This window comes from Pungitius pungitius, chromosome 1 (genome assembly GCF_949316345.1).
Source record: "Pungitius pungitius chromosome 1, fPunPun2.1, whole genome shotgun sequence".
Lineage (NCBI taxonomy): Eukaryota > Metazoa > Chordata > Actinopteri > Perciformes > Gasterosteidae > Pungitius > Pungitius pungitius.
This window is the reverse complement of record NC_084900.1, coordinates 29,185,898-29,200,159: the sequence shown is the minus strand read 5'-3', so window position 1 is coordinate 29,200,159 and position 14,262 is coordinate 29,185,898. Positions and strand designations below refer to the sequence as shown.

General features: G+C 42.5%; 3 protein-coding genes across 4 annotated transcripts; all 3 read left to right on the top strand.

The window, feature by feature from the left end:
• The first annotated feature begins 305 nt into the window (after positions 1-305).
• ppardb (peroxisome proliferator-activated receptor delta b) lies at positions 306-6,351 on the top strand. Its single transcript, XM_037478130.2, has 8 exons — positions 306-657; positions 1,982-2,347; positions 2,879-3,030; positions 3,143-3,281; positions 3,792-3,994; positions 4,191-4,397; positions 4,480-4,723; positions 5,223-6,351. The coding sequence occupies exons 2-8, from the start codon at positions 2,041-2,043 to the stop codon at positions 5,468-5,470; spliced, it is 1,500 nt and encodes a 499-aa protein (XP_037334027.2). The 5' UTR covers positions 306-657; positions 1,982-2,040; the 3' UTR covers positions 5,471-6,351.
• Positions 6,352-7,404: 1,053 nt separating this feature from the next.
• On the top strand, positions 7,405-10,618 carry mkrn4 (makorin, ring finger protein, 4). The gene is made up of 8 exons (XM_037478132.2): positions 7,405-7,528; positions 8,151-8,279; positions 8,408-8,652; positions 8,729-8,808; positions 8,903-9,165; positions 9,273-9,380; positions 9,605-9,704; positions 9,803-10,618. Exons 1-8 carry the CDS (start codon positions 7,458-7,460, stop codon positions 9,929-9,931), a joined length of 1,125 nt encoding a protein of 374 aa, XP_037334029.2. The 5' UTR covers positions 7,405-7,457; the 3' UTR covers positions 9,932-10,618.
• Positions 10,619-10,749: 131 nt separating this feature from the next.
• Positions 10,750-14,166, top strand: fance (FA complementation group E). 2 transcript variants are annotated; one of them, XM_037478129.2, is made up of 10 exons: positions 10,750-11,024; positions 11,442-12,024; positions 12,233-12,277; positions 12,351-12,407; positions 12,699-12,842; positions 12,914-13,037; positions 13,245-13,320; positions 13,422-13,488; positions 13,578-13,703; positions 13,793-14,166. In XM_037478129.2, the coding sequence occupies exons 1-10, from the start codon at positions 10,825-10,827 to the stop codon at positions 13,895-13,897; spliced, it is 1,527 nt and encodes a 508-aa protein (XP_037334026.2). In that variant the 5' UTR covers positions 10,750-10,824; the 3' UTR covers positions 13,898-14,166. The 2 variants fall into 2 exon arrangements, with proteins under 2 accessions (XP_037334026.2, XP_062420340.1); XM_062564356.1 differs by lacking the exon at positions 13,793-14,166 and having other exon boundaries at positions 13,245-13,312; positions 13,578-13,697.
• Positions 14,167-14,262: the final 96 nt, after the last annotated feature.

The following is a 14,262-nucleotide window of genomic DNA, read 5'->3' as shown; positions in this document are numbered from 1 at the left end:
TGAAGTCAATTTTATTCAAACCAAATTGACAATATGTCTTAAAGAATGAGAAACTTTTCATTCTGCAGATATGAACAAGGCTTTTCAGTAGCAAAAAGATACAAAATAAATGTCCAAGTTACAGAAAGACACAGCATGATTTTAAGAGGGACCTTGAGTGATTTATTTCTTGGGATCCAGCCCGATTCGTGGGTCGAAACGCCACGCATGTGTGTGCGCGCGCGTGTGTGTGTGTGTGTGTGTGCGCGCGCGCGCGTGCAGGAGAAGGTGGTGGGGGTGGTGCATGTGACGATGGAGGAGGAGGAAAGAGGGGGGGCGGCGGCAAAGCAAAGCTAGGAACAACAAGGAGCGACTAGGGGAGGCAGTATTAGTTCCCTGTGCTTATCTGCATGTGAAATGGCATCGAACCAAAAGTGTTAAAACAGTAGTTTTTTCCCCTTCGGGTCCGGCGGGTCTTCAGCTTGGCCCGAGTCGGTGTCAGTTGATGTTAGCATTGTGACGTTAGCTCCTGCGGCTAGCTCACTGCTGACTTCACGCAACTTGTCAACAGCCGATCCTGGACGGGTTTCGCGACTGTTTTCGCTACATGTTTATTTTGTCCTGGTAATTTTCTCGTAGCCGAAACAAATTCCCGAACCAGCAGCAGAATTGGGGGAGGTAAGCTAACTTGGCAAAGTCTGCTAACGGTATTTAAAGGCACACTCGGGAATGTGGGTCAGCCACGCTAACAGCTAACGTTAGTGGTAGTCGGCATTCAAGGTTAGTAGCTAACTAGCTAGCTAAGTTAGCTAGCCCTGCCGACTCCCTTCGACGGCCAACTGACAGGCTAAACGCTGCGCATGTATACGTATAGCGGCTTGTCTTTAAGTAAAAAAAGTTTGACAGCAGCTATGTTTATAACTTCGCCAACTTTTTACTTACTACTACTCAAATTCCTGTATCCAGTTCCAGACCTGTCATTCACGCTAAAGTGGGCAGATATTTCCGAGAACTCGTGTGACAGGTTGTCGGCTGCACGACCGAGTCAGAACAGTCCCGATCGGAGGCGTTTTGTTCTCTAAATGATATGAAAACAGGCCGTAGACTGAGCGAGCCCAGAGGCTGTAATGCGGATTTTAATTCGATTAACAATGATAAACCTGCGATAAATTCATGCTGTGCATGTTTGTCCGGGGTACAACTAGCGTTACATTCATGGCCCCCCCTCTCCGCCCCCACCACTCCATCAAAGCCCTCTCCCCTACTACCCGGCGATCAACACTGCCCTATGTGTACATAGTGCATGCACCCTGTCCCCATACAGAACCCAAGTACACTCTGCAACCTACCGTAGAAAAGAGACAAACAATAATACAGTTGTCTCCCGGATCCAATGGCAACAAAGTTCTCTTTTTTTTAATGACAGTGTTTACGTTCACGCAAAAAGCTGTGGACTTATGGGACCTCTTTCTTTATGGAAACGGGGCTTATATTTTTTAGATTTATTCTGGTAGAAATAAGTAAGAACGGTTTAGTGGCAGCTTTCCCTTTTAACATCTCTACTATTGACTATTAGATTTGCTCCTTTGGTCAGACAATTGACCTTCTTGACTGTCTCTACTAAATAATGTTTTGGGTTCCTAATTCGTTTTGCAGAAAATGTAGCGTATCGTATTTATTTATCGTTAGCGTGTACCATAATAGAGGATTCAATGGATATCGCCCGGCACCACTAAGATGTGTTTGAATGAAAAACAGACATTTAGGTGAGCATTTGTGCTCGGTATCTTGTGTTGACAAGTGTAATGCTAAGTGTGGCCGGTGAGTGGTCACACTAGTCGTGAACTGTGAAACACTCAGATGCTGGATGTAACAACAAGTAAATGATACGTTGACTTATGAGGCCAGTTTACGGCGATGTGATAGCGCGCCTCGTTTTCTACCCACATTTTGTTCATATTAATATATTATTGCTTATTTAAAGTATTCTTTTCATCAATAGTGAAACTATGATGGCAACGTGACAGGAGGGGAGCCGCTGAGAAAGCTTAAACTGCAACCATGGAAGGTACCAAGCAGCATGACAGGGTGAACGGCCACAGCAAGCCCAAATCCCCCCAGGACCCTGCGGATGTCAGGTGGACGCCACCTAAGGGAGAAATTGAAGGTTCTGACAGCTGCGGGGGTACAAGTGTGTCTGACCTGCAAGAGTTAAAGGGCAAGGAAAGTGAGGATGAAGAGGAGAAGGACGTAGGTCCTCCCTCTAAAGGCCTGAAAGGGGACCAGAAGAAAAAAGAGAAGGAGAATCTGGATCAAGAGGAAAACAATCAGAGCAATCAAAACAGCAGCGCTTCTTCCGCCTACACAGGTACAACTTTTTTTTTTGCAAAATCTCGTTGCTTGCTCCTGGAAAGTCATTGAAAATGGTGCATGACATAAATTAATTGTCAGAGCATGCAGGTGGTAATCCTTGCAAGAGTTCAGTGCTGGTTGATTGAGAATGAATATGTTCATTTTACAAGTCTCGATTTGCTACATATTAAAAAATACTCAAAACACAAAATAGAAACAACTATTATATATGGAGTGCGCAGGATGAATCTAGTCTGGTGGAACGACTCCTGATACTTCAGTAACACTGGCCAGATGGTAGCAGGGGGAACAGCCTGGTCAAATTCAAAATATGTGCAAAGTTCCATTTTTTTGTTTGTGTCGACAATAAAGAAAAAAGTACACTTTCTTCAGGGGAATCTCTTAATACTGCAAATCTAAAAATCCTGCCATATTTCCCACAGTGGGCAAAAGGCATTTGCTTTCACATTATGACTTAACAGTCATTTGTTCAACTGAAAATCCTCAATTTTGCCCAAACAATATCCGTGCTGTTTCTTTTGTTCAGACCTGTCTCATACCTCGTCGCCCTCGCTGTCAGAACAGCTGCGTCTCGGCCAGGGAGACAGCACAGGAGCTGGCATCAGTGTAGAGTGTAAGATCTGCGGGGACAAAGCCTCTGGCTTTCACTACGGAGTGCATGCCTGTGAGGGCTGCAAGGTAACACAATGCGTGCATCACAATTGCACAGCAAAGTAATATTACAAAGTTGTATGGCTACAGTTCAGTGCCGACCGATACAAGTTGCCGGACCACATTCTTTGTTTCTCAGGGCTTTTTCCGGCGGACCGTGAGAATGAAACTGGAATACGATCGATGTGAGCGCGCCTGCAAGATCCAGAAGAAGAATCGTAACAAGTGCCAATATTGCCGCTTTCAGAAGTGCCTGTCTTTGGGAATGTCGCATGATGGTGAGAGTGAAAGTATTTTAACAAATGGTTCGTGTCCTTAATTAATGTTAGTTTAAATAATTTCAATTATTTTACAAATCGATGGCTTGAATTTTAATATAATTTACTTAGACTAGTATGAATTTTAAGGAATTGGATTCAATCTAATCTAGTGGGTAAGGTGCTCAATTATTTCCATCCATTGCTAAATTTTGGAATTTTTTCACATATCGTTTGTCGGTTATGGAGGGAGGTGAAAGGGCGCTTCAACCTCTGATGGATCTTGAATTGTTCTTTTGCATTGATAGCTGCTTAAAGAGCTTTGTGCACCCGTTTACTTGTCAGAGAAAACCGCATCCATTCTATGTTAGTGACGTCTCAGGCACTTATAGAACATGTTCCTCTGGTATTATTGAGATGATGGTGAATTTTCTAAATAGGAACCTGTTTCTAAAGGATGAATAGAATCACTAAAATGTTTAAGTAGATCCGTCCCCGAAATAAGACGAGCATGTGTGTGCGTTTGCTCAGCGATCCGATATGGACGTATGCCTGAGGCGGAGAGGAAGAAGCTGGTGGCGGGCCTGATTGCTGAAGAGCTGAACCATAGCAAACCCGGTGGCTCGGACCTGAAGACATTGGCCAAACAAGTCAACACAGCCTACCTGAAGAACATCGTCATGACCAAGAAGAGGGCCCGCGGCATCCTGTCGGGCAAAACCAGCAGCACCTCTGTACGTTTGAGTCTTACAACTGCTTAGTACCGTGTGTGTCTCCACACAATGTTATTTCAATCTGTCTTAACGTTTTTCTGGTTAGCCGAGTCTGGAAATATGTAAGATAACTACTACATAAATACAAAGTAGCTGTTGATACATAAGCCCTTCTTGTTTGTTGTTTTCAAAACGTTGACCCCTTTATGCCGTTTAGCCGTTTGTGATCTACGACATGGACACTCTGTGGAAGGCCGAAGGTGGTTTGGTGTGGAGCCAGTTAGTTCACGGCGCGCCCCTTACCAAGGAGATCGGGGTCCACGTGTTCTACCGCTGCCAGTGCACCACCGTGGAGACCGTGCGAGAGCTCACGGAGTTTGCCAAAAGCATTCCTGGGTTTGTGGACCTCTACCTTAATGACCAGGTGAGAGGCTGCCGGGTGAGATGATGTATCTTTGGCTGTTTATATTCGGAACTGATGTACAATTGTCTTGTGATTCCCTCAGGTGACTTTGCTAAAGTATGGTGTGCATGAGGCTATTTTTGCCATGCTGCCCTCTCTCATGAACAAAGATGGACTGTTGGTGGCCAATGGTAAGGGCTTTGTGACCAGGGAGTTCCTCCGCAGCCTAAGGAAGCCCTTCAGTGAGATCATGGAGCCCAAATTTGAGTTTGCTGTCAAGTTTAACGCTCTGGAGTTGGATGACAGTGACCTGGCCCTGTTTGTTGCCGCCATTATTCTCTGTGGAGGTGAGATAAAAGGTTTTTCTGGTGAAAATATCAAAGCCCTATTTCCCCATTGTGTTGTTCAATGTATTTGCACGTCTTGAGAAGTATTTCATTATTAGTTTCCTCAAAGATGTCTGAGCAGTGTCTAAAACAACCTTTATTTATTTACAGACATCTTGAATAGTAGTAATTTATTCATCAGTCATAACATGTTTAGTGTTTACTATTGCTTTTTGGCAGAAAGCACCACTTTAGTGACCACTTTAAAGGCAAAAGCATCACCTTAATTGAATTAACTTTTTTAATTGGTCAATCAAACCTACTATTTCTGTGCCGCTTACCCTGGGTCAAGTGTGCGTTCATTCTTTAGATTATATTGTTAGAAATTATTTCCTAATACTTTAGTCTGCAGTGCATTTGAAAATCTTAACTTTAACTGGGTAAACCCGGCAGAAGCGCTGTATGTTTGATTAGTGTAAATGCTGACTGATCGTAAGGTGCCCTTCTTGTTCTTCTTCAGATCGTCCCGGGCTGATGAACGTGAGGCAGGTGGAGCAGAGTCAGGACAACATCCTCCAGGCCCTGGACCTCCACCTACAAGCGAACCACTCTGACTCGGCCTACCTCTTCCCTAAGCTGCTGCAGAAGATGGCCGACCTTCGTCAGCTAGTTACTGAGAACGTTCAGCTTGTCCAAAAGATCAAAAAGACTGAGTCGGAGACCTCGCTACACCCTCTACTACAGGAGATCTACAAAGACATGTATTAGTAATCCCCAGCACAGACTATTTTTTAGCAATACCGTTAGATTGAATTTTTACTACACTGCATTCAGTAAAAGCACGGCTCCACATACAGACACGGATTGTAACGCACCGACGAGGCAAAGCAACGTGCGTGGCAGGGCTAAAACAATCCGCAAAGTCTTCTCAATGTCGACATTAACCTCTCTGTGTGTGCGTGTGTGCGTGTGTGTGTGTGTGTGTGCGTGTGTGCGCGCGCAAGAGGGAGGGATGAGCATCTGGAATAATTTGCCGAAAGTCCTATTTTCCCACAACGGTCACTGAACGGAGAGAATGATTTGTTTTCTCACTGAGGCTGCTCATGTTACATTCTAAAAGCAAAGCTGACCCCACAGCAGTTTCAAGAGAGTTTCTCCTCACTCCCCTCGGCTCTGTGTTTGTGAAGGGAAAGCATTTTGGGTTCTTACACCAAAGGCGTAGTTGAAATAGAAAAGAGCTGTAACATTTGTAACGCGCAAGAGTTTCTTATAAAGCCAATGTCTTTGATAAAGTGAATATTCACAGACTTTTGGTAAAGCTGAAGATGCACAAACTGGCGTTTGTTTACATCATCATCATCATCATCATCACTATAATCAATGGCCGCTACGTTTGGCGTTTGGATAATTGAACACAAACTGGGCTGGCTCCAGTAGTGTAGAGCTCTCTCTAAGCCGCTGTCTGTGCAATACCGTTTCAATTTCTCAATAAATGTGGAGATCCAAGTTATAAAGGTTTTGTCCTAAAGCTATGTACTTGAGTGGTATCTAATGGACTGTGCTGCACAGATTCTGTCTTTAAACTATCACTATAAACAAATAACCCATTGAAGTTCAAGGGGCTGCATGATTTTCTTTTTTTTTTTTTTTTGGAAATCATAAATTTGACATATGAAGGGTAAGGGTAGTCTGTAATTATACTAATTGTTTGTCATTTTTAATTGTATTTGTATAAGGGCAAAACATGAATTATCTTGTTTTACGTATTCAGTATATGTGTTTTTTCATGTTACATGCTTACCTGTTGTACCGAATATGTTGTTGAGCATACCAACAAACATTTCCTTGATAAAGAATTTGGACTTCATGAGCTCAGCAGGACTTCCTTATACCAGCATACTGTACCACGTTGTCATTCTGGGAATACTTATGATGATAAATCAGAATCAAGCATTTGGTATAATTAGTTGCTTCTCTATTTATACACGATATAATCACAGCCCTAAATTACTACCCTATGTGTGTATAGTCTGATTTGTGTTGTTAAAGGGCCACTCGGTGTACCAGCTTTACAATACTGTAGCCAAGAATCCTATGTTTCAATCTGTTTTTCTTCCTCTTGTGTTCTGAATGGACTTTAGCGTGTGGTCAGCACTGGTGCACACAGCCCACCTTCAGTAATCTCTTGTGCTCTCAATCTGTATTGATCCCTATCTACCTCTAATGTATAATCTGTGACATGATTCCAATGTATCAACTGATCTCTGACATTTATTTTTAATTGTTGCCTTACTTCCTGCTATTGATACATGAAAAAGTTGCAAATTTGATACAATTTTCTGTTGTTGTGGTGATCCAGCATAGCAAAAGGAGTGGGTGGATAAAGCCAGAAAGCACCAAAAAGTTGATGTAAACTACCTCTATGCCTGTCTGTGATTGGGATTGACATATTTATTCGCAAAATAAGAGGAAATTATTTTTGTTCTTTACAATCACGTGTGTAATATCAGCAGATCCAGTTTAGTAAAATCTCACTCATAAACTTTATTAGAAATAACGCTGATGTTCTACTTGTTTGTTCCATAGAGAGACAGATCCACGTTTGGTACAATCATCATGACCAATTTAACGCTGCAGCCAGTTGCCACAAATTGATGGGCGACCGCAGCACGTGACGTGGGCTCGTCAACGTCCCTTTTCTATTGGTCGGTTGCTAAGTTGATTGGTACAAGGTGCCGAGTATTTAGACAGTAAGATGGAGAGGAATCGGTGGCATGCTGAAAACACACAGAGGATGGACGCGGGCCGTAGTGGAGGTATCTGTAGGTAAGCGGCAGTAGGTTGTAGTATTCATATGGAGATCCTGAGAGATACTTCCCGCTCTGTGCGTTAGTTCTGAAGCTCGGACGTTGTAGGCAAAGTGACTTTTCCCGATTTAATTCAATAACTTCGATAGTAAAACAAGAGAAATGTAACCAACTTAAGTTAATTAAGTTAGTGGTGATTTGAGATTTGTGGCTTATGGAAATGTCAAGAAACCAGTTGTTGACATTAACAGTTGCCATAACATCCTATCATTTGGCGTTAGCTAATAGCTAACCAGTGCTTAACTTAAGCTAACTTTCGTTATAAGTCACGTGAAAATAGTCAGTCGAGCAACTTTCTGGAGTTAACGTTAGCTTACTGACGTAATATAAACATTCATACAACTGACTAAAGTTAGAGTAACTGTTCAAGTCGTTATTGTTCAAACTGGCTGTTATAGTTTACGTTTCAAATATCTTTTCTAGTTACATCGTTGACGTCACATTTCTGTGACTCGACCCACTTGAGGCTTAACGGCAGAAGTCTCGCCTATCGTCCACCTTTGAGTAATCAATTGTCTATTTAGATTTTTTTTTTCTCTTTAGTTTACGTCACTGAGGTTCACTCTCCCCTTTCATTACAGACGTTTCATCAATGGCTCTTGCAGATTTGGTCAAAGATGTAGTTACAGACATGAATGGCCGGATATACCACCATCCCAAATATGTAGGTACTTTCAGAAAGGTGCATGCTGGTATGGTGAAAGCTGCAGGTACGCTTATTTTAACAAACGTGCTATCTTAATTCCCTTATGTTATGTGTAATTAAAATGAGAGAATGTAAGTGTATATATCATACCAGCAGAGTACCTTGCTGCTTCAATTAATTTCCCATTGCTAGATATCTCCACGTCCTTCAACCTGAAGCTGATGGAGCTGTTGCAGGTAGAAGAGGTTCAGTGCCTACGGTTTCTTCTAGAGCAGCATATGTTCCACCCGACAGAAGAGGGTCGGAGCCTGCTCTTCCGCATGCTGACGTGCTGTCCAGGCAGCCGTACAGCAGATCACAGTTTGTGTTTAACATCTCAGATCCTCAACACAACACTGGGTTCTTGGCAGCAGATATTGCTGAGGAGCAATCGCAAGGTATTGGCGTTTTTTTTTTCTACAGATGTCAATGTCTTTAGTTGTTTCTGTGTACCACTTACTTTTATCCTTGCAGATAACTCTCCTTTAACTGCCGATTGCCAAGCGGCCCATAGCCCAGAGGCTGCACAAGCATGTGCTGGAAGAAATGAGCAGGTTTTGAGTTTTTATTTATTCCAGGGCTTGTTAGTGTGTCAAACCAAATTTGATCCCAGGCAGCTGATACTGACTTGCATGCTTCTGTGTCCAGGAGACTGCCAATGAGACGATAGAGGGTGGTGCTGGTGTTGCTGGTGCTGCGGCGGCGTTTAGTACCCGAGGGAATGTGGAGGAAATAGAGACCTTCCTCCGGAGTGAAAATGTGACCTGTGGCATCTGCATGGACAAGGTGTATGAAAAGACTGATCCAAGGAACCATGTTTTTGGTATCTTGCCAAATTGCAATCACTCCTTTTGTTTACAATGCATCATGACCTGGAGGAAAACTAAAGACCTCGGTCCGGATGTGGTTAAGTAAGTTTAAGCAACTTATTTTAATCCCTTGGTATCTGACATTGTGTGTGTGTGTGTGTGTGTGTGTGTGAAGGATTTGACTTGACGTTGGTCTTTGATTCCCTAAGGAGCTGTCCACAGTGTCGAGTGAGATCTGCCTTTTATGTGCCACACAAACTCTGGGTTGAAGGACAAGCCAAGGAAAGAGTAGTTGCTGCCTTTAAAGAAAAATTCAGGTATGTTGTGAAATAACCTTTTTTTAATTTTTAATGAACAGTACGCTTCATCAATTTCCTGCATTTGAACTGATTTTTGACTTCTGAGCTGTTGAGAGTTCTAAACATTGCATCAGCTTTTTTCCGTGCAGATTGGCCTTTAGGTTAAAAACGGAATAACTTTTTAAAAAGATGACCACCTGGATCTGTAACTCCCTCTGTTCTGTCTTGTCTCACTTCTTTAGTAAGAAACGATGCAATTACTATACCAGATACAGATGCTGTCCCTTCAATTCAGAGTGCCTCTATTGGCATGATAAACCTCCACACCACGGGTCATTTCCGGTAAATGTAATTTCTGTTGTCCAGTTCTTGACTACATTGGTATGGGCCAGATGTGCATTTACTGCTCCTTTACTTAACACGTGTTTCTTGCTCAACAGTATTCTACAGATGATGACGACTACGATAGTGTTGATTTAATCAATCTCTTCATAGCCATGACCCTTCTCAGGGATGACGACGATGATGATGACGAAGACGACGTTTCCTTTCCTTTTTACCTATTTTGAAGAGTATGGTTTCTGAGCCTTTGTCTAATCAGTGCCTGAAACCACTGAATGGGGTCCTAATTGTTCATTTTCTCCCCCTGAAGGACACATGGCTGTGTTTTGGATGTTCAGGACGTTTTCTATCTGCCATTGAGGGCCCTGTGTGTTGGTTTTTAATTGCTTTTTTCACTGTAGCAGGTGAATATTGTGTTTTTACTGAAGAGTGCTCTTTCAACTAGAGAGAAACTAACTTGTGAAATCACCTGCTGCAGTTTCTGATTGGTAATGAGTAGACATGGCTCTGTGGCGCATGGTTATTTACCCCTGTTCTAGGTGTGACTACTCCAGATGTGACACGTCTGGCTAATCATACGTGTTCATGGCCTTCTAGTTTGAATTCATTTCTCTCCTGTGGCCATTGTGCTTCCAACATTTTGCATAAAGTTCATTTTTCCCGTAGTGTTTAAAGAACTCAAATTTGACTTCTTGCCTAGCAATTTGCACCATTTAGCTTTTTAACGTGTTTGGCAGGTAATTTTAATTGTCTATAGATGAAAAGTATGCTGTATATCCTTGCTAAAGTCCACTACTGATTGTAACGTTTTTCCCCCTAGCCTTGGCAAGAATATGAAATGTAATTTTTTAGAACTTTTTAAACAAGTTGTACTTGTATACAGAAAATAAATTGCTTCATTTTGTCTCACGGAATGTGCTTTTTATTTTACATTGCTGCATGTAAGAAACTGCATAAGATCCGTATTAAGGGGCCTGGGAGTAGTCACTTCTAATTTTCACCACTAGATGGAAGCGCAGAACAAAAACTTGGTGAAATGACACTCGCGAAGAAGACCGTTCAATAAAGGTGGCGGTGTTCGCCCTGCAGGGCTTTGAGCGTAACCTTCCCTCCAATCGGCATGTTGTTGTGTCGCTTTGACGGGCGGTCAAAGCTTTTGGTCCGGTCGCTTCTGTGCGGAACCTCCGGTGCCCTCAAAGCTTTGGACGTCTTCCACCGGCAGCAGCGGGCCGACCCGCACATGTCCCTGTCCCCCTTGCTGGAAACACTTTGTCAGGACGAAGTAACGTGCTCGGTCGCGGAAGCTCAGCCACTATCTGTGTAAGTAACTGCAGGAGCTCTCTGTAATATATGCACCACCCGTCTGTTGTGGGGTTCATATAGTTCCTGTAGAGAGGACCACCGGGAGAAGGTGCTCCGCAGAGCGCTTTTATAAGACTTCAAACTAGAGCCAAGTGAATGTAAATAAATAAACAATTGTACCGGTCCTCCATTGTGAATATCTTGACTCCATTACTGCATGTAAACTTGTTTAATGACTTATTAAATGAAAATAAATTTAAATTCTGTAGCAATTTATTCGTCAATGTCATTTCAAACTAACGGTACACTAAATTTAATTCGGAAAACACTTCTACAGACTTTTACATTACAAATTGGTTGTATTGTTGACATCAACTATGCAATGTCACATCCCCGTGCCTCACACTGCTTTTTCTTCCCCTTCACCCGTTGCAGTCGACCCCTGGTATGCCTGTTCCCTGCATTATTTAAACAGAACCTGCTGTCCTTCATCTATCTGGTCCACTCTGTTCTTCCTCGGATGGCCATTCTTCATCTTCTCAAATGCCTCAGACAGGACCGTCATCCGAGCCCCTGGGTTGTTGGTCTGGTTAGACAGCTAGAAAGAGTCATTGGGACTCACAAGGACCCCGCTCTGTGCACTCCCCTATGCAGCCAAAGACTAAAGGCGCTGGCCCAGCATTCGGTTGGTTTTGGGGAAACCGGAGGATGGGCTGTGTGCTTCAGCGGTTCAACAGTAGAATCAGATTCTCCTCAGGAACCTGGTTCATCAGAGCTGGCGACAAAACGGAAAAGAGAAGCCAGCGCTGTGACTGTGGACTCCGATTGTGAGGAAATAGGACAAGAGAATAAACGTAAGAAGATGGACCTCCATGGTAGTGAATGTCACAATGTCGACCAAAGCAGTGCTAAAGAGATCGCAGGGAGTTCTGAAAGTGAAGATCCAGCAGAAACCCTCGGTGAAGAACTGCAGCTGGACTCTGGGTGTCCATGTGATGCCCTTCCTGAACATATAAAGGTAAAGATCATACTTCTATAGCAGACTATCAACAGGCTTCACCTATCGCTTCTTTATTGAGGAAAAGAAACAAAACAATCTTTTTTTCCATTAAAAGAGACCCTCCTGATAAGTTTCCAAAGTGATCAAATCAATTGTACATATCAGACCATTGTTTATATTCATCACATAGAGATACCCAAGTATTTTCTAAATTTGTGTTTATTAGATCTCTGTTCTTCAAATAAAAGAATTACTGGAAAGTCAGACCGAGGTAAGACATTTTTTTTTTCTTCCAGCCAACACGAATATCATTTGTTGTTCCTATAATTATTGTCTGTTTGCAGTGGGACCAGATCTCCATGGAAGTGGTAAAAGTGTTGAACCACTGTGACCCCGGCCAAGTACGTCCTCAGCATTTTTTAATTTTTTTGCACAGAAATTATAATTAAGTTCAGACAATTGATATTTCACACTCTGAATGTATTGCAGCAAGACTATAAGAAAGTGGAAGATCAGACTGGGTAATAACCAGCAGCGAGCGTACCAATGGTCACTTTAACTTGTTGTGCTTTACAGCTGAACTCTACATGGGAGAAATACTATTTTGACCGATCTGGGAGCTTTCACTCATGTTTACACCTATGCTTTCTGATCTGATTTCCCATCTCACCCCCCCCCCCCCCCCTGTTTAGGTGGTGGTGTTGTGCAGCATGCTAAGTTTGCCCGACTTACCTGAGCAAACTCTGCCTAACTTGTGCAGCAGTATTTTGGCCCCTGCTCTTGACTTCAGCTACAGCACGACCGCAACACTCATCAAGAGCCTCCTGCTGCAGAAGGTCCAGGAGGTCAAAGAATTTGGAGAATGTGTTGCTGTGTTTGAGACTGACAGGATGTCATTTTACCACAGGTCCTTACCCTGTCAGATCCGGCCTCCAGATGTTTAGTCACCGCAGTGACGTCCCTGTGTAGCCGCTATCCCAGACCAATGTGCGACGCTCTGATAGGACCAGTCCTTGAGGAAAAGGACATAGGTGAGGAACGGGTTGAGCTATGGCCGAGGTCAGGGGTCAGTTATTAGCATTGCTAGGTGCTCAGTCAGTTAGTTAGAAAGCTGTGGGCACAGCTTTGGTGTGCTGGTTAAAGTTCATAAAAACAGGACAGATGTTTTGAAGTTATGGCCTTGATTCTCACCTCTTGGCACAAACATCAATTCTTTTTGAACTTTGCTTTGTTTTCAGGGAACTTACAGGCTGAGCTGCTTAACAGACTGATTGAAGGCTGCTTGGATTCACATTACAGACTGCTGGTGCTCCAGTAATTATTTTTTTTTTACAGCAGTAATACGTCAAATAAGCACAAAATAAAACAGTGTTTTGTGGTTGTTGATTGTTTTTGTGATATTTCTCCTCCTCCAGAATGACATTCAAAATATCTTGGAGTGAGGCTGTGCTCTCCGTTATCCACAGCTTGCTAGACTCCAAGGTAAGAGGAGCGCTTTTTTTAATAATGGCCAGGCCACGTCCTCCTCAGCGTTATTGAGTTGCCTGTTTATTTGCGGTTCTGTTTTTCAGCTTGACTTCAGTGAAGAGCTATTCACACAGTTCAGCGAACAACTCCTCACTCAAGGTTCTCAATTCCCAAAGTCTGTGAAATTTGCCAAAATAATGCTGACAGTCCTTACCAAATATAACAGTCATGTAAGTTTGTACATTGTGTCATGCATAATGGCAGAGCAATGCGTTGCACTCTGACTAATCTTTCTGCATGTGTATTGTTGTTTCTCCAGGTGACGGCTGCACACAAACACTCCCTCCAAGGGTGCCTGGTGGCAAATGAGACCTTCCTGAAAAAGTCACTCCAATCTGCTTTGAAAAGAATTTCACACACATAAATTTTCTTCTGGCTTCATATACGTTAATAAAACTGTTTGAATAAGGTTATTTTCCCTCTCTTGACTTAAGCATTACGTAATATAGTGTAATAACACTAGGTTGTTATTTTTCCATTCTTTACCTACATTTTGATATTTTTCAGCATAATTCATTTTGGACCGAATATTTTACTTTTTGTCAATGACATGTTTCGATTAAATATATTTAGACTTTTCCATTTCATTTTTTATCATTCATTATTTTTTCAGGGATTTTTTTCTAATTTATCTATACCAGGATATATCTAATGCAACTCCTTTAATAATATACTAACTGAATATATATATATAATCCATGTTAGGAATGTGTTAAATGTTTTCAATAA